We start from the raw sequence: 20,996 nt of genomic DNA, 5'->3' as shown, positions 1-20,996 counted from the left end.
TACACCTCAGTCTAACAGGCTTTATGTGAGAAAATGAGCACATGGTATATACTTGGTCAGCGATGAGGTGTATGTGCAGTCGGTCCACTGTAGCTAGCCCAGCTGCTCAAAACATCTGCTCAAGTGGATTCAAACTCACAAATAGTGTTACTGTCGTGCCAACTTCCATAGCCCAGGGATTCTCTGGCATTTACATTCCATCGGCAAAAACGCTTTCTGTCCAGAGAAATGGAATCTCACATACAGGAGAATAGATTTATTAGGATTATTCAAAGCTATACTGTTAATAAGTGCGATGTAAAAAAAAAAATAGTAACAATGTTGTCATGAAAAGCATGTGTCCTTTTTCATGCACATTCCAAATCTTTGCCTAAAGGGATGATATAGGAAAAATAAGAATAAGAATCTTCTAATTATACATATAAATAGAAAAGATTGTTATTATTACAGAGAGGAGTTTTTTGAGGAAGCGGATTAAAGAGAGATGGATGAGAAATTATAGGCTATTTTTGTGTTGCCATTAACATCAAAGCTTTCTCTGATGCAACAGTCACTGTATGGAAATGACTCGCTGTTACGTCACAGTTAATAACAGTTACTAATGTTGTTATTTATTTAACCTTTGCTGCTGAAGTGCTGTGTAAAGTGTAAGATTTGCGACCACGGGGGATGCATGGGGAGTTTGAGTGGTCAAAAGTGCATGTGACACACTGTTGTGCATTGACATGTTGAACCTAATAGGGCGTGCACAGAAAATGTTTCAAGTGCCACATAACTGCAAAAGCTGTATCCCTAGCCTGGTCACTCCACCTGGGAGTCCTAGAAACCCTAACAGACAAGATGAGATGGGTTTTTTCTCACTTGGGGTGGAAAGGACACCGTAAGGTCTGGTTTTCTAAGGCTTTTGTCACCTTTGTAACAGCCCCTGTTGGCAGTACCTACTGCACATTAAGTTCCTTTGGATACAGGAAATAAATCTTCTACAAAGTGCTGACATCTAGGAAGGATGTCAAAAGAGAAAAGAATTTGGAGTGCGTTGAGCATTTTTCTAAGACACAAAATGTTTTTTACCTTAGTTGCTCATAGGAGGAAACTGGTTATCCGGTGTCTGAAGCACCAGCACATAAAATAAAAAATGCCTCCTGTCTTCATCCTTATGAAGTACTATACAGAAATAGACCTCATCCATCCTCCCCATGAGTGTTATCTAAGATGGTTCTTGAATAATTGATGCAGACAGAAATTCCACCCCACTTGGGAGGGATGTGGATGTACAGGGCAGCCCACCTTCTCCTTGCATGTCCTCTCAGGAGCTCTGGCGGTGTACCAGGGTCAGCGTCCACTCAGATGTGAGGGACCGGACCTTTAAGTGACTTGGTCACTCACCCTGTGTTCATGTGCCACCGAGGCCTCGCTCTCTCAGGAGCGCTTCATCTGTTCACTGTGAGTTCTGCCTCATACATAATTAAAAATAGGGTGCTGCTTAGCAAGAGTCTCATAACCTGTGACACCAGCTGCACTGACTTCTCCATTAGCCTGCTTTAGCAAATGTAGGCTGTGATAAAAGTATCGATCATCCCCTCCAGGGCCACACGTGATTGTGGAAACATGATTTAGCTACCGTGGCACCCACCCCTGTATTAAAACCAGTAAATATTTTCAGAGTAAAAAAAAATCAATACAGGGGAGATTACGTGACAGTTTTCTGGTACTTTTTTTAACACTTTATCACACCTTCCCCATATATGAATGTCTATATCATATTGTGGCGAGACAGCACCTTATTAACAAGTAACGGCTGTGACTTGTGTTTTCTTAGACAGGAGTACCCCCCCCCCTCCCCCCACCCCAACAAATCACATACACCACCCTGCTGTTATGCATGCACAGCTAATTCATAATAATACCTATCAAGTATTGGCTCTTATGAGTGAGCAGTGTGCCATTAAAATGGAGTCACATTGGTTTCAGTGAAGTGCTTTAATGTAATGTTCTTTAATGTGTTATTTTCAATATTCAGCGAATGAGTAGCAAATGATCACAACAGGAGGGAGAAATTTTCTGTTCGCTGTCAATTTCTCACTGTGTCTTCCTGACATGACCAGCCAATTACTGCGCCGAGGAGAATAAGCTCCGACTCTCCAAGTCGCTAAGGAGAAGACTAATATAAGTAGGCGTTTATACAATAGCTCCTAATGCAGAGATACAGATGTACTCTGCACAGTGTATTGACTCAAGCATAATGTTGAAAGAGAAGTAGTAAAATGTATAATGCAGCCCATATATTTCTGTGGCTACGACGTGCGTTTCACAACAGCACCATATGGTACTTTGCTGTCATTGAAGGCACGGAAAGCATTGTTTTTCTCCAAAATCATCTTGATCTTTGATTCACAGTTTTCTCTTTTTAATGTTCTGCAGGGATAAAATAATTCAAGTTAGTACTTAAAAGATTCGACTCATTTGTAAGCCTTTATACCAGATTTACAATAATGAATGTGTAGTTGCAGCCAGCTGGATAAAGTTGCCTGCTCTGGTGCATGCTGTATAATACTGTGCCAGATTTTTATGCAATTTCAATGTTTGGACCCTTATGTAGCACACAGCATAATCTCTGATTGTATTGTGCGATACAGATTCAGATTCATAGGTCATATTGACACGGACCACAAAAAGAAAAAAACAGTGTCCTAAAGAATCATCTTCAGTGACGAGATGATTTGCTCATCTCAACATCATTGAGTCGGTCCGGATTTATATGAAAAAACAGAAGCAGCCGAGGCCGTCTAAATCAATAGATGAACTGTGGCGAGTTCTCCAAGATTCTTGGAATAACCAACCTGCCAGGAGTCCTGAACAAATGCTGGTTAGTGTGTGGAGGAGCATTTATGCTACTCAAAAGCAAAGGGTTGTCACAACAAATGTTAATATTGATTTAGGGCTTTTCTGTTTGGTGCACTATTAGGTTAATTCAGTGGTGGAATGGAGCATTGTTTCAATTAGCGTTGGTAGTGGAGAAAGCATGACATACTTTGGGAATATTTGAAAATGTGATTGGAATGATTCTATGAATAAAATTACTCCCATTAGGTTAAAAACACAGCAGGAGCCAGGATTCTCCAAAACCACTTTCCGTTTTCTTAACCCTCTCAAGGCAGGCGTTGCAGATTTGCAACAGTTAAAAGCTAACAACCTGATTGCCCCACATACATATTTTATGAGTTTTTTTTACTCAGAAGTACCACTGCAGGTATTATTTTGTGCATTAGCAACAAAAACCTAATTTGAACCTGAGAAGGTTAAAGGGGATGAATAAGGTATCAAACCACATCATTACTTGACCGTGATCGGACCATAAATGACAATATGTATACATTGTATGTATACAATATGTAAACATTACTGTTTTTCCAGTTTCCTCTTTTAGTCAAAGAGCTGGATTTCTGGTGATTTTTATCCAGCCTGTACAGGGTCCTGGGTATTTTTCCTCCATAGTGCTCTTAGTTTAACTTGGCAATCTGCAGGGATTGCTGTGTTGATTTGAGTTTGAAGCTATGAGGTTTTAAAGTGTGCATGGTACCCTTGTAGATCTTATATTGCATAAATAACCCCTGGACACACTCGGTTATTGCCAAAGACTAAACGTGTTATCAGTATTTTGAAAAAGAGTTTTACAGAGAGAGACTTAAGTCTTTGGGCTGTTGAAAATGTCTTGGAAAATATTTTTTTAAAGAGTGGAAATCTTTAACAGTCTTTGAACATGAAGTGCTTAATAAGGGAGTAGGACCACCCTTTGGAGTAGTTTAAGTCCCTCATGGAGGGTTGCCTTACAAGTTCTCGACTGTAAGTAATTGGATGTTTACCGCTTACTGAAGAAGGAAAGCTTTGAGGGATGAAGGAGGTTGAAATCCACTTTGCACTCTGCTCTCCAGGATGTCCCATAAAAGCTCAGTGATGTTCACATCTGCTGAGTGAAGAAGTGATGGAAGCCATTTGACTTTAACCTGATGATCATGGTCTCACTGTTGAATGTCTCTCAGTGTCTACAGAGACAATATCATCTTGTAATATAGGAGTATGACAAGAAAGCAGTGTAAGCATCACGGGGTGCACCTGTCCTTAGAATGACCTCATATTCCTTAGCCTTTATATAACCAGACAGAGAGATAACATCAGACATAATGACTCATGTGAGATTGAAGGCCATTGAAGGCATCGTTTTGCTTTATCCAAAACTTCTTACCATTATCATACGTCTGTGTACCAGCGCTCAGATGCCCAATTTTCCTACTGACAATTCATACAAGTGCCTCTGTTGTAAATATATACTTTATATAATGCATTACATATAGCCTTTGTTTTGTTTGTTTTTTGTTTTTTGTGTATTTTTTGCTTGAGGTTTTAAATGAGAGAAATGCTCCAGCTAAAATCGTTGAAATGTTAGCAGTTGGACCCATATTAGAGAAAATGGTTTTAAAAATACACAGTAGCGACCTCTTCTTGAAAAAAAAAATTATAAATTGAGTATCAAAGTGTCAAATTGTGTGTGTAATTGTCTCAAAAAGCAAAACTCCATTATCTGCTGCCCATCAAAAGGCCCATTAAACTCAATAAACACTCATATTACATATTTAGAAAATCTCCACTGATTCTTTTTCTTTTCTTAGGATGCATATAAACTACACCTCCCCCCCCCTCCCCGACTCACCATGCCTGACAGCCTGACTATGGGCAGAGCTGTGATATTCCATAACTATTCAGTTCATGTGTTTTGACTTTCTAGCTCTGAGTGGGAGCTGGAGTAAATGAATCACACTGTTTCCATTCTTCAGTCTATCAGTCTGCTGATGGAATCCATTCACTAGTGAAGCTAATAGCAGCTGTACACCTCCCCCTCCACATGCACACACACACACACCTAACACCCACAACATTCATCCCTGAAGGACAGTCATTGCCAGTTCATCCCGCCCACACCTTCCCATCATACCTACAAGGTTAATATGTATGGGAGATGCATTGAAAAGGTCATAACTGGAGCGCTTTACCGATCTGTATCATAGGGTCTGCACATAAAAAAACAAAAAACAAGGACAGTTTGCTTTATTCTCTGTCTGGGGGCTATATTACTACATATGGCAGAAGTAGTGTTTGTGATGTACTACAAGTCCATCTTTGAATAGGCTCTGATGCATATCTATGCCTCAAAAGTTCGACTTCAAGCCTAGTTATTAGTAGCTAGAGAATAATATACTTCCCCAAAAGAAAACAAATCTTAATTTTACAGCAGAACAAGGATAGTTTAGGAAAAAAATGGAAAAGAATTTACAGGGACAGAATTGGTCTGGCTAATGTACACTACATCCTTTCAATTTTTTCCTTATCATTGTTAAGCTGCACTCTCCCTGAAAAATAGAGAAATAAAGTAAATAATTATCCCAAGTAGGCCCATAGACTTTTTAACAAGCATTCTTTCCAGGGAAAGGACCCAAACAAAATATAATTTAGTACATATATCTGTTGTTATTTTACCATGCTAGACTTTCCAAACTGATGGTCTGCTGGGATGGCATCTGTCTCCTTATATTATACAGCTTTTTGGGATTTCTGGTTTTGGATTCTTTTATGCTTCCAACGAAGTAGTTTACAGCTTGCTTGGGCAAACTTAAAGGTCTACAGTTGATGTATACTGGAACCTAACAAGCATAGTTATCCTAATTAACCTTCTTGGAAAGTGTAAATATGATTATACGGATATTCTCATTCCTTAAAATATTAAACTAATTATTAGTGTGAGAAGAACTAGCACTGGATAAGAAAACACACGTAGTCAGGTAGGTGTCCCTCCTACACAACATGATGCTGAAAAGGAACACACTCTGCAGACCAGTCAGGGTGGTCTAGTTAAGGACATGCAGTATTGTGCAAAATCATGAGCCAAGTCTTTCTTTATAGTTTATTCCTAGGAGCCACATTGTTAAAGTGGTCTTGTATAGTAGTTTTCCAGGCTTTCTGAAGGCATTCTAAAGCTTTTCTTCAGATTTTTCAAAAGTTTTCAGTCTAGTCCTTGTACCTGATCATTTTCAGAGAATTTTGTTTGTTTGTTTTGTAAGCCACTTACTACCTATGAATCATTCAAGTATAACATACACCTAATGCAAGGTATACACCACTGCTGTTTCAACACATAACAGACAACTTAGCAAATAACGTTTTAAATTGTATCTTTAGAGATATAGTTACTAGCAGTCTGTCTCAAAAACACATAATTTTTTCCCATTTCTGTATGAAATGAAATGCCAAATATAGCACAGTTTGACAGACATCAAATAACATTGGTGCATCAACAAGATGATTCCTAAAGAGGTATTAACCAAAGACTTGCTATATCATTGCATGATGAGCAATTATATCCCTAAAAATATATACATTTTGGAGGAAACTGGACAAGTGGAGGAGAAAAAACGTGAAGGCTTAAAAAACTTCAGGTTTTGATTTACACATCTTTCATAGCAACAGAAAAGTGGTTAGCTAGCCACTTCTGCCACACATGTGACATGCTACTCTTGTTAAGATAACTCGTGACATTTTACATTGTAGAATGTTAGCTTAGTTGCTACTGGAATTTTCCACTCCATGACTTGTGACAGTTATACTTCCTTCAAAGTTAGCAGCTTTTTCTCCACTCATTGCTAAGTTGCATGAATCTCAGAACATTCCGATTTTACAGCAGTGTTGCTCACAGCGTTAACATGATTTCAACCTTGGCAAAATCTGGGCAAACATGGACCTACTTGGAAATAGTAGCGAGTGACCCAAGCAAGGTCAGCCAGAAAAGACCACTGGAAGCATAACACTGGCTAGATCACATCAGAACAAGTTGCCTAATTATTGCACAGTTTATCAAAAAAAAAAAAGGGTTTAACTCATTCTTTATTTTATTGAAACTTCAAACACAAACCATATGTTGTTACAAAATGTTTTAGTATCAGTGTTGTAGACTTGTAGTCAAGACCGCCTAAACTAAGACAAAGACAATATCAAGACCAGAGGGTATTGAGACCAAGACAAGACCAAGACCAAGACAGACTGAGTCAAGACCAAGACAAAGTCGAGACGAGACCGAGACAAAAAAGTCTTTAAACTGCAGCCAGATGCTGCTTTGTTTACGGGTGTCAGGCATATTTATGTGTTTTTGCAATGCACTTGCACAGACCTCCTCACCGCTGTCTACTGTCTCACTCACTTACTGAGAGGACAGTCAGTAAGCGAGTCGTGTCTCTCACCCTCTGTTTTTCACATAATGATATTATCCTATATCCTCGCGTGTGATTGGCCACAATATGGAGGGATTGGAGCATAGCTGAGCCACTGTGTGAGAGCTGTGCAGCGAAACAAAATCAAGTGAGGAGCCAGCTCTCGCTCAATGGGAGTCGACTCTTCTGATTCACTACAAAGCACTCTCTAAGCACGGCTCTTAGAGCTGATGCTTTTGCACATGACACATTATCGAACGTTACGTTGTGTGTCATGGATACTGTTGACTCCAAATCTCCAAATCTATGTCGATTTGAGACAGCAAGACCGAGACAGCGAGACCAAGACAAGACCAAGGGATCCAAGACCAAAGTCAAGACAAGACCAAGACCACGTAAAAGTGGTCTCAAGACCGGTCTTGGTCTCGAGACATCCAACTCTACAGTGTTGCCTTCACAGACGTACTTGTTACCTTCTGACTTTATCTTGGGTATGCAGTGATGTAAGTCTCAAGGCTAAGCTATCGTCTGCGGTATATCAGTGCATGAAAGGCAGAAACATTTCAGTATATGTTGAAAGCACACACGTTGAAGTAACCACACCTTGTCAACACTTTGTGACAGGAATCCACTTTACTAGTTACTTAGCGTTTATACTGTGTGTGTGTGTGTGTGTGTGTGTGTGTGTGTTTCAGATCTCGTGAGTGCCGTTTCTGAGAAAAATGGTATAACTTTTCTGGCAGGGAAGGCAAGGCAGTTTAATGGTGTGTCCCTTTTCTCGACAGGGTGCAATGGTGCTCAAACACCTTCATTGATAGTGTTTAAATTGTGGATCAGGAGACTTTTCACAACACAATATTGTGCAGCCTTCAATAAATGCAAGAGTCCTTGACAAATTACACAAGCTATAATTCTGAAAAATGATCCCCGTTAAAATAAGGACCTGTGTTCCCTTCATACTCTGAATGTGCCACAAGGTTCAGGCTTTCCACATAGTGAAATTTGAATCTCTACTCTCTTGGCTGCTGAACCTTTGCAGTTCTTCGAATTGTCTCTCTGTCCTTTCTCTTCCTTACTGTTTGATTTAGTCGACTATGAAAAGCTCTTGCCTCCTTTGCTCTCAACCCCCTGTGTGTCTGAAGCAGGTGAACACCCACATACTCACACCACCACAGAACCCGGCCCCTGACTGGTTTTAAGTCCATGACAAGGAGCCCGCACTCTGAATATCAAAAGACCCGCATCTGAGAGCATTTAGGCATGACTCACACCTGGCTCTGTCTTACTCCCAGCAGACTACCTGAGCGTCCATCTTGCTAGTTGTTGCAGGGGTTTCTTGAAGAGGCTGATCAGCTGCTGCCGCGTTTGAAAGTGTGGATAGAACTTGAATGTATTTGTCACCCGGCTATGTGAACATTTGAAAATCCCAGCAGTGTGCTGTGATTTTTAACACGCCCATTTGTCCCACCCGCTTCCTGCTTCCATGCCGCGGGTCATTTTCAGACGGGAAAAAGCGCCTGTGCTCTCTTCAGCACTATGTCAAACCATACAAGGCACATAAGAAGGGTAGAGTAGCTGTGACAGCTACAAAGTGGCTGAGGGAACTGTGTACTTTAGTTGGTCTGCTTCAAATAAAAGAGCCACTAACAGCAACAAATCACAGCTCTGCAACACAGCAACTTCCCCCCGTGATAGAAACCTTTTTCATTAGTGTTCCCTTTTTTACATGTCTCGCTCTCTGCTAGATACAATGTACAGAGCTTGTTACACTATGCATTCAGCACAGAAGTTTTCCTTGAGTTTGGCAACTTGAAATAGCATGTTGTGTCTACCGCTGTGCATGTATGACTGGTGTGTGAATACTAATGTGCATCACTGGCCTGTCAGAGTCGCAGGCCTATTTGTATGGATGCTAGGCTATACCTTGGTTGAGGTGTGCACAGGACTGGTGCAGTAGCCTGTCTTGTGCAGCAGGCCAGGATGACATGTGAATCGCAGCAGCCGAGAAAGCCCTGTTTAAGTGGAGGCAGTAGGGAGAAGCAGGGAAGAGCCAGGAGGCAAACAGACAAACAGATGGACAGGCTGATGCCAAGCAGGCAGTGGAGCAAATAGATTGTGCAGCATGGTGAACAGACTCAGCCTACCAAAGAACAACCAACAGACACAAGACCGTGCCACCCTTGTCAGCTGCTTGTGCTTCTCTATAATTCATAGAGATAGGATAGATATGTGGTAAATAGGACTCTCATCTTCCTCCTTCTTCTCATCTGCCCCTGTCACATCCCTCATTTGATATGTGTTATGTAGGAGGAGGAGATGTCAGTCTTGCAAGATGGGAAATGAACAAACCTGTATGTGGGAGAAGTGAAGTGAGAGGAATAAATGCAGGAAAGAGATGAGCGCTGCAGGTGGAATTGGACTGCGGGACACTGGGGACTCCAGCCCAGCAACAATACACAAATGCACAGTACACAAACAGAAAAACAAAGCCCTTACTCAGTTTCAAAACACACCGTTTTGGCTTTAGGATTTGAAGCTGTTTTTGCAACAAAAACCCCCAAAAACATTTAAGGTCAAGGAAAAATGATAGCAAAGGAATAATGATTTGTCAAATGACAGGACTTGTTTGAAGATTAGTCCTTTTGTTAAAAAAAAGAAAGAGTCTGGACATACTTCCACACTGTGGGAGTCTGGAGAGCAGAACTACCTTTATGTTTTAGAAACTCATGGAAACTCAAGTATTTAGCCTGTATTTCCCTGAGGGTTTGGGCACATGCTCACTGGAGCAATAACCTTTGCTTTAATGCAGGAGAAGATTGTAAGTTTTCCTTAGAGACTTTGCTCTAAAATGTGAGGTGTTCAGATTTGCTCAGTCTGTTTTTTCCCCTTCTCTCTCTATGGAAAACATCTAGCACTGTGCAAGTCAAACAGAAAACCACCTTAAAGAGCTGACACAGCCCTGTCAGATCTGTCGGGCTGCGTACCAACAAAGACTAATGCTTTGGTTGTGTGTATGTGTGTGTTTGTTGTCTGTCTACATAGGTAGAATGTAAGAAGGCCCAGCCCAAGGAGGTGATGTTCCCACCAGGTACACGGGGGCGAGCCAGGGGTCTGCCCTACACCATGGATGCCTTCATGCTGGGGATGGGCATGCTAAGTGAGTTATACTTGTGCAGATATCTAAACAGGACTCTGTGAATATTTGGGCATATTTCCATGAGATCTTCCAAGACTTGCTTCTGGTGTTTTTACCTCATTTTGCCAATCCCATGATGGTCAATCAAGAAAAAAGCCGATGCATGAATTTTTTAGGCAAAACTATGTTTTGTTTTATCCAGACCAAATGCCAGACGTGCACACCATTCAGTCACCAATTTCTATCTGCTTAAAAAATCAACTTATGCAAACTTTTGTCTAGATAGCCCCATTAGGTGGGCGCTGCCCCTAATTAGGCTGCTTCAAGGTGTGCCACCAGTGGCCACTGTGGTCTATTTCTGGTTGAGTGTGGTACAGCCAGCCCCTGGGCATATAGGAGCAGACCAGCACATTAGCAGGCTAAATGAAGAGGAAAATTGGTGTAATGTCATATTAAGGATTCATCACTGTGCCCCCCTTAATGGGTAATGAAGGGGACACACATGTCAGAGAGAGATCTCATCTACAGGGACCTCAGCTGCTGGCCCACCCCTCTTCATTACCATCCAGCCTATGCCTGTGGCCCTTTTTATTTAACACTATTGCACTCTCTCCCTCCCTGCCTCCCCACTCACCCGCTATCCATCTATGTGTCTGTATGTCTGTCTGTAACCAAATGGATTTGCAATCACATTAAAGATTTATTTTTTCATTTTTTTTCAGAAGCAAAAGAGACATATCGCTGATTGTAAGAAACTCATTTTGTGCTGCACGTAGCCCCTCCCTCTCACAGCAGGTGCAGGTGCATTTGTGTCTCCCGCAGCTCTCAAAGCTGAAATTCATATTTCGCTGTCGCTTGTTTTGCATTTTCTCAAAAACTGAACAATCACTGAGGCCCAAAGCTATTCTTACCAAAGAAGAGGGCAGTAAACTAATTATCTGTGTTATCTATCTATCCATTTATCTATATACAGTTGCTTTAACTGTCATGGTTATTGCAGCCTTGACCTTTCCATGGGGGTGATTATACAGTTGTTTGTGGTAAAAGTGTTGATACGTTTGGCTGAGTGCTTCTGTCAACTCTATCTAAGTCGCTCCCAGTTCCATCTCATCTGTTAGAAGTATTTAACAAGCACAGTGAACTTTTCAGAACTTATTACAGACTAATGTGTCTGCGAAGAGGAGAGCACTCTTCCCCTCCATTGGGAGACGGCAGGCAGAAAGGCAGTGATGTGCTCATGTGAGAATATTAACAGCCAACTTGTTTGGAGACACTCTTATCTAAATGAAATTGGAACAAGGACAGCGAAACATTCCTTTATATAATTTGCATTTGGAAAAAGGGACCCTAGGCTCATTATTTAAGAAAGTGTAAGCTCCTTTTGTGCCAAATCTCATTAAAGCCATCCCTAGCTCCTTTGTTTACTGCCTCTAATCGAGGCATTTATCTTTATTGTGTTGCGCCGATGTATGTTTGCTGAAATTAATACACATTTGAGCCTGGGCGAGGTATGGATGTACCAGATGGATAATTGATTTTAAAGTGAATCAGAACTGTTGAGCCATAAAATAGGTACATTAGCATGCATATTAATAAGGCAAATAAGAGCACTAAGAGGCCGCCACAAGGCCAGACACAATGGCAGGCTTCATTTAGTGAAATAGTAGGAGAGACAGTGAGTTATCTCCTTCTTCCCCGTACTTTCTCCCCACCTACCACACTGTCTGGTCTGAAAATATTTGTGAGTTTGCACATACTAAGACTTTCATGAGATAGGAGATGAACTTAGTATGTATCTCAGGCTAGTGTCACTTTGTATTTGGCTCTCTCCTTTGACACACTGTGCACACACATAACTGAAAACTCTTTGCTTAGTAAAAAAACCCCAATTTTAATGCGGTACATCAGACAAGGAAAGTGGTCTTGCTGTTTCAGAAAATGTCAAAATAAGGACGTATGAGAAGCTCGGGTATCTAAGCCAACAATTTTAGTTTGGCACTTATTCTGTTTGACAGTATCAAACACATAATATCCAATATTTTGCTGTCTGTGATAGGTTTTTCGTTGTATCGTATCACAGTTCTTTTCAGACCAAACAAACAATGAGAGGCTTTGTGAAAGCCGTCCATCTGTAACTTCCCGGTGATGACTTCTCATCAGCAGCTGATGAGCATTGTTATTTTTTTTTTCTGGCGTAGCCTCTGTCCTACTTCATCCATACCAGGTTAAGGTTCCCCTCACCGCCTCTCAGCGTTGCATTTCTTTTTGTCTGCTAGAAAAGGGGAGAGGGTCTGAGAAAGGCATTTTCCCATTGGGTTGGGAATAAATTGAACTTTTTCATGGACAGCAAACACTGATTAGATATTTATGACCAAGGTCAACCTTTCTGATTCCAGCTGGCAAAGGCTCTGAGGCATACAGAACAGAGCATCACACACATTCTCCCTCCCTCACTCACACACACGCACACATAGCTTGCTCACACTCAGAAGCATGCATGCAAAATATGTTTTGACGCCTTGCAAACACATACATACAAGTGCATGTATACATATATATAAAAACATATATGTATATGGTATATGGATCGTGCACACATACTTTCTAATAATGTTTTACTTAGTTGTATTTAATGTAATACCAATTATCCAGCACTGTCTAGAGAAATGCAGCTTCTAAATTACGGTCTTGACATTTGAATGGTATTGTGACTGCAGCCACTTTATCGGGGTAGTAAACAGCTAACGAGAGCTGAGGACACACGTGCCTGAAAGAGGTTTCAGAGGTCAGTTACTGAGGTGTAGCTTACACACAACAAAGAAAGAGTTATCAAGGCTGATTCATTCTTAGCCGTAAGGACGTCATCGTGCTAGGTAATTTAGTCCAGACTTATGGTTGTAGATGATAATAGCTTGAGGAACACAGATAAAGACTTGGACATATACTATAATTAGGGGGTTAATTATGTTTATATTACCTTTGATGGTGCTCAAGCTCTCAGTCGTCCCCACGCACTCATCTCAAATTTTCTTATGTCTGTATACCGCTTCCTAGCTGCCTGCTCCCTCACACCCCGTTTCTCAATATGTTGCCCACAGCTGCTTCTGTCTGAAAACTGTCCAGCTAATTAACTGGTGGGTCTGTGGTAGTAATAAGAATCATGACAGCAGATGAACAATACATCTGCTACTCTTAAATTTTTCTAATGACACTGGGTCCACTTTGGGCCTCATTGCAACTCGCCATTCACCCAGGGACTGTACAGCTTCTAACCAAGTCTCTACCCCCACAGAAACCACTGACTTTGATTTATGCATGACAGTTTTAAAATATTCCATTAGCATCAAGATTATAATTCCCTAGCTAAGCTTTAGGTAATGCTTCAATTGTATAAAAATTATTCTTGATAATTCCAGTTTTGATGTATTGCAGATACATCATGCAAATGTATGATCATCAATCAGTAAATCAATATTAATACAACTTTTCAGATAAATGCTTCAGATAACAAGTAATCGAATAACAATTAAATCCAAGTTCTGTTTTAATTTTGTTGTAAAACTTTTTTAAACTAGCAAAATAAACAAATAATTTTACTACGTTGTAGGTACAAATGTGCAGCTGCCTCTTGTGTGACCATATCATTTTGACAAACTACTGTACATTAGCTATATTACTACACTTGAACCTTTCTGTTACTGTGAAGAGATATAGAACATAAACAGACACCGACATCTCAAGGAGCCTGCTATAAAGTGTTATTACACTGAGCTATAAAAGTGCCAGATAACTTAAGGTTAAATAAAGAGTGAAAATGAATTAGATAGTTAAGAACCAAGAGCAGCTGTATTTGTGTGGGAACATATTAGTGCTTTGGTTTCCAACCATTTGCTGAATTTGGGACCAGCTCTTAATACCCAGCACAAATAAAGAGCTAAACTAAAAATGTATGAAGCTTTAAAAAAAATTCAATACTAACTGCTTTGAGTACCTTAAACGTGTTAAATATTTTTTGTACAATTGTGTCATTGTCCATCTTCAGTCACCAAGTCTGCTCCCCTAAAACATTTTTGTTTTTTTACAATCAGGGCCTTAGTTGTATCGTTGTAGCCATTATTTTTGCTGGCTATAAAAACATTTTACAGACCAAATTAATCAGTGAGATCTCAAACTGTGGCAAAATTTCTGAAAAATAGTCCTGTTAAATTTATGCCACCTCTTAATTGGGCTTAGAGCACAAACACACATGGCAAGCCACCAGACTTGGTGTACGAAGTATTTTTCTAAACAACAATACTTACCCTTACGTTTTTTCAGATATGTATTTAATGAGGGTGTTCCTTTCATTTTAAAACTGTAACATAATAGTTTATTTGTCAAAATAAAAACAATTAGAATAAGATCCTGAAGGCCATCCTGTGTGAATATATTTTCAAATATATAGTTAGGTCTAGTCTAGTATTTGGACAATAAGACTTGTTTTTAATTTTTGCCTGTCTACATGACCACATTGGATTGAAAATTAAGCAATCAAGGTATAATTGAGTATTGAATTTCGGATTTAATTAAAGGGGTTTGAAAAAATAATAACCACATTTTTTACACATCCCCTCTCTTTTCAAATGCTCAAAAGTAATATCACATAAGCTGTTTTCCTTTATCTTATGACAAATTAGGGGATAAAAGTTTGAAAGTTTAAGTATAGAATTTGCATTTGGTAGTTGTTCCTGAGAACTCTTAAAATGCAGATCAGACAGGTGTCATTGGATGTGAAAAGACCATCGTTAGGCTGAAAAATAAAACCGACTTATCAATGAGATAGAAGAATTTTAAACCAAGGTTTAACTTGGATGATGTGAAGAGAAAGGCATGGAAAATGAAAGGAAGGGCTAATTATCTATGTGTAACAAATTATCTGTAAAATATAGTGGAGACAATGTTAAGGCACGTACAGCTGCTAGTAGAACCAAGTCATCAGTTTTTATTGATGGAGTGCTGATAGCAGTACCAGGATGAAATCTGGTGTGTACAGATATTTATTTTTCTCAGACTCTAAGCCTGTAGTACTGATAGAATGGCACTTCACAATACGAATGGCACACTTTTCATTCTTCATGCTACAGTCACAACAGGGAAAACTGTGGCCAAGACCATGGCACAACCCAAATTATTGTCACTGTGTAAGCTAACTTGCAGTCAATAGGACTTTATAATGGTTGCTTGGAAGACGGGGATCAGGTCAGCAACCACTTGCACATCTTCAAAGTGACTTTGATGTGCCAAGATGGCGTTAAAACAGCAAAAAGATGGAATAATTCTACCATCTGTCTACTATCAGTTGGTGAATAAATGGGGTTAAGTTAGCAATTACATGGAGTGTATTTGTGGTAATACACTGTTTAACTGTAAATTTGTGAAAGTGGTCATTTCTAATCCCCCCCAAAGCCACATGTCCATTGATACTATGACTGCTCCCAGACTACCAAAAAGCGAACCAAAAAAAGCGGCAAATAATGATTCAAGCATAAAAGAAAATTGCAAAGTAAGAATAATAAAGCATCCTCGACTGTACCAAAGTGTAAAACAGTTAAACATGGATTCTTAAACATTAGATTGCTCTCTTTTAAGTCCGTGTTTGGAAGTGGTTTAATAATTGATCAAAATTTAATTTGCTCTGCCTTGCAGAGATCTTGTTACAGCAGGATGAATATGTTTAAATGAACACCCCCAAGTCATACCAATTGTCAACTGTTGATGCACAGGCCGTAGAGGAGGTGTGGCAGCAATCTTTCATGCCAGCTTATTAATCAACCAAAGACCCAGACAAAATTTGAAACCTTAACTTTCAGCCTTAACTTTCAGCCTGTTCACAAAGAACAGTTTTGTTTGTTGGTATCTCTTGGTTCTATCTGAATTCTTCAACATTTTGTTTGAGTTAGTGCTCAGTAATTATAGTTTAACATTCATGTAGATGCTGATAATGACAGCCTCAACACTGGAATTAATCTATTATTAGACTCAATTGACTTCTCTCAAAATGTAAGTGAGCCCACACACTTTAACCATACTGAACATGTTCTGACATCTTACATAGAACATAGAACCAGAACACTACTTATCAGCATTCGCTGAGAACCCTTTATTGTCTGATCACTTCTTAATAACTTTTAAATTTACAGATTACAGAGCAGTCTGGAATAAATGTCAATACAGTAGATGTCTTTCTGAAAGTGTTGTTACCGCATTCAAGGATGTAATTTCTCCACTGTTGTTTTCAATTGCATGCACCACACCAATGCAGAGGCTGATTATCTCATTAATTACATCACCATCCTGGATATTGTGGCTCTGAAAAAAGAAACCCTCAAATCACTAGTGCTTAACTCACAAACACAAATCTTCATTTAGCCTGAGAAAAAGATTTTCTTGCTCTTTCAAAAGAAAACAACCTCAGGTCTTTTTTAAAAAAAAAAGCATTCCAAGCATTCCCTTAATCTTAACTAATGATTTCACAAATTTCTGTACAAATAAAATTGTCATCATCAGAGAAAAAAATAGTCAACCTAAAAACACAGACCATTATTATGGTTCGGTACTACTTAAACTCTACAATTGATCTCTCTGAGTTAACTTCAATAATTGCTTCCAAACCATCAACATGTCTATTAAACCCTCATTCCTACTATTCCTACCATTAATTAGTGTTTCAATCTTAAATGTGAATAATATATCTCTGTTAATGGGCTGCCTACCACAGGCCTTTATGTTGGCAGTAACTAAACCATTAAATTTAAAAATCTGTCACTTGACCCAGCTGGATTAGCTAATTATAGACCAATCTTCAACCTTCCTTTTATCTCAAGCAATGTTGTTGTTTTTTTGAAGAGTTTAGTCAGTATACAGAATTAATCACAGTAAAGAAACAGCAATCAACACTGTTGACCACAATATTTTATTAAAGAAATAAGAGCATGCTGTAGGTATCAAAGGAATTGTGCTGCAGTGCTTTGAATCATATCTATCTAATAGACTCCAGTTTATTCATGTAAATGAGGAGTCCTCTTCTCACGCTAAGGTTAATTATGGAGTAGGGCTGCCACAAACGATTATTTTGATAGTTGACTAGTCACCGATTATTTTTGCGATTAGTCGACTAATCAGATCATGCATCCATTGGATGTAAAATGTACAGCTTATTGCACCAGCATGCATCTGCTCTTATATAACTATCATTAGCTTACAGCTTTAACTGTTTAAGGTATGTGCTAGCTAAAAATAAAGACAAGATGATAGTTTATTAAATTTGAATGAAATCTGCAGATTGTTTCGGTTTAATAAACTCAGCCGTCTGCTCCTTGCTATCTAAAATATAACAGGACACCGGAGTATATTCTTGAGCATCTCACACTTCTGATAATCAGTTGTCTGCTTGACGTTTATTCAGCTGTGTAAAAACTATAACTTTAATCTCAGACAAACTGATTTACTCAGGAACAAATAAAATACTGAAAAAAAGCCAAACAATAACATTTTTAAGTTATCTAAGTAACTTATATATCATGTTTAACCTGAGTAGCGAAAGACAGCCGTGGGTTTGAAAACGATTTGCCGGGAGTCCGGTGTTCTCACCGGCTCTAGTGAGCCTTGAACCCCGACTAGCTATCGAGCTGGTGGGTAACAGACGTCTCCAAAAACATCGGAGCGCTTTTGAAAATATGTGGCGTCTCAATAAACTGAGCAGATATTTGAAGTTTACACAGTTGCATTCTCGCCTGAAAATATGTTAAACATCTATTTTGTGACCCAGAAAGTATAATAAGAGCAAAATTAAAAATAACTACCTGCCGCCATTGTTGGAAACTGAGCAGAGCCGCGCTATGAATTCTGGGATAGGTTGGGCCACGAATTATACACCCGGACCCATCCTTCAAATCTTGGGAAATGAAGGCCGCATTTGTTGGAGTCTTCGAATTTGGACAGTCTTCGTCGTGTCGCTGTAACGTAATCGGCCTACAAATGCGGGCACAGAAGGATGCGGTTCCTGAATTTGGACGCAGCTACGATACCGGACACTGCTTCTTCTTTGGGGTTTAACGGCAGCTGGCATCCTTGTACATGCAGTGCTGCCATCTTCTGTTTCAGTCCATTATTACACAAATCCTACCACTTATTCCTGCATCTTTTTGGATCTTACAAAGCTTCAAATGACGCGTCGACTATTAAATTAGTCGTCGACAATTTTCATAGTCGACGTAATCATGACTAGTCGACTAACCGTGGCAGCCCTATTATGGAGTTCCACAGGGTTCCGTGCTGAAACCAATTCTGTTTACATTATGCATGCTCTCCTTAGCCAGTATGATTAGAAGGCATAGCATGCCTTTTTCATTGCTATGCAGATGATACCCAGGTATCCATTAATCCAGATCACACACTACTGCTGGGGGCTTCCCATGATGCTTCTTCAATCACCTCTTTTCATTCTCTGTTTATACACCACTGCATTTAATCATTAGTTATTATTGACTGAGTCAGTCACCTGACTTCAACCCAAAATTAAGCATACATTTCTCTTTGAGAAAGAAAAAACTCTAGCAGAAACTTTTAAGAAAAGGAAGCAATCTAACTCAGTTGCAGTAGAGGCCTAGCAAAGCATTTCAAATTTGGTGAGGTCTGTTGGGTTTCAGATCCAGATACTCCACATTCGCACATTTAGCAAGCTTTGGCAATTGTCTTTGTATCAGAAAAGAGTTACTATTCCTATGCCCAGTTTGAAATAGATAACTGCTGCTGTGTTCTTGTCCATCTTTGCTTATTGTTATGATTGAGTAATTCCTTTTGTTAAACCTCTGCTTTATTTCCTGATTTCTTAATTTCCAATTCATTGTGTTCATGTACAATGGCAAAGTTGAGTCACTGTCAAAATTATGTAACTGTCTGTGCTGTTTTTAACCTCTATTGGTGTCACATGGTATGTAATTGATACAATATTTATATTTATCATCCCTTGTTAATCTGTTTTCTGTCTCTCAAAGGTTACCCTAATATTGTGGCAACGTATGGTCGTGGATACACTGGATTCGCGCCCAGCTACAGCTACCAGTTCCCTGGTAAGTTAATGCTTTCGTAAAATATTGGTGTTGCAGCCGATTTCTGTTTTGCTCTCTCAAGCAGCACAATCAGACACACTTGCACACGCATACACAAAAGATGGTCAGTGTACACGTCAGTCACCAAATAATCTCCAGGGTTATAAGTGTGCTACGTGTCTGGATTCCTCAACAAAATTTTGAAAGCTGACATATAGTGAAGTAAATTGCTTACTCCTTTTTATCCCATACTTGAACACCACCATGACCAAATGTCTAAAATGGGAGATGTTCTTCGTCTTCAGTGGTCCAATGTATGCAAATTCGTCTGTGGAAAAGCGGAAAAATAAGCATCTCTTTTTGTTGGCAGATTTTTAAAATGTGGTCCTTATAATGGAAAATGAATAAAGTCATTTTCTGCATTAAAAGTGTTGACTCAGAGTGCCGGGCACTTTAATGGGACTCCAAATGGCAGGCGTGCAGTTTGGAGGTGAGCAGCTGTACCTGACTGCTGCAAGAAGGGCCAGTGGCTCTGTGGTGCTTCACTTAGACAGGCATCCTGTCAATTTCATGCTTTATTTAGGGACTTTACACATACTTTGTTTGCCATGCCAGACATCATTCCTTCCACTGATAAGACGGAATGAGAAATATCTGACAGCGTCTCAGATCTCTGTAATATCTTTGTGAAATAGATTCAGAAATGGTTAGACAGGAGGTCCAGCTGTGACCACCTGCAGATCAGATATATGCTAGTTTTATACTTGACCACAACACTGTTCCACAGAAGAAAAAGGAATAGCACCTACTTATTAGTGTGAGTGAATATAAAAAGTATACAAATGAGGTCTGATTCGTTAAGAGTGACTGATTAGACAAAAGATATTATTTAATTCATATAACTGAATGACTCCAACATTTAAAACAATTGCTTTTGTGTATCTTACATGAATCTTAAATACTACCCTTAAAACCATCCTAGCGTGTGTGTGCTAGGTCAACAAAATGAGAGAAATAGGACTGAACGGTAAAGGAATGATGACTATTTTTTCCTTGTAAGTAACTCTAGTTAAACATAGATTTTTAAAATGTTTACTATTTACAACAAATTAGGGAATATCACCTTCCCCGAGGCAGAATGTAAGATCCTGTCCATGTTAAACTCAATTTAAAGAGTTTGATAAAGCTGTATGATTAAAACAACCTCCTCTGGGCTCGTTCAACTCTTGACAGGTAATTGGAAATTTTAATGTATGAATCAAGCGTCTTATCCAAATTAAATAACCTCAGGCCAAATATTGACTAGTGTCCTTCCTTACTAAGATGTGGAAAGCATCCTCAATTTAAGATCAAAGGCTTTTTTTCTCACTGTACACTGCCTTGCTGAAACACTCCTATAAATAAATGGTGCTGGGGCCTCGCAGTCTAGATCCAAGAGGCATAAATTGTGAGCAGCATTTCAAGGCTTTTTTTCTTTTTTTACCCTCAGTAAACCTCAGGGGTCCACTGTTAAGA

At 39.4% G+C, this 20,996-nt stretch overlaps 1 protein-coding gene across 7 annotated transcripts in view; it reads left to right on the top strand.

The window, feature by feature from the left end:
* msi2b (musashi RNA-binding protein 2b) overlaps positions 1-20,996 on the top strand; it is a 257,841-nt gene that overhangs the window by 190,551 nt on the left and 46,294 nt on the right. For all 7 annotated transcript variants that reach the window (XM_006799518.3, XM_035911472.2, XM_006799517.3 and 4 more), the window contains exons 9-10: positions 10,299-10,413; positions 19,428-19,502. In XM_006799518.3, the coding sequence (XP_006799581.1) occupies positions 10,299-10,413; positions 19,428-19,502 (190 nt within the window). The remainder of the gene's footprint in view (positions 1-10,298; positions 10,414-19,427; positions 19,503-20,996) is intronic.

Source organism: Neolamprologus brichardi, chromosome 10, assembly GCF_056152115.1.
Source record: "Neolamprologus brichardi isolate AB-2024 chromosome 10, ASM5615211v1, whole genome shotgun sequence".
NCBI lineage: Eukaryota > Metazoa > Chordata > Actinopteri > Cichliformes > Cichlidae > Neolamprologus > Neolamprologus brichardi.
Note: the sequence above shows the minus strand (reverse complement) of the source record. Positions and strands in the feature narration are given on the sequence as shown.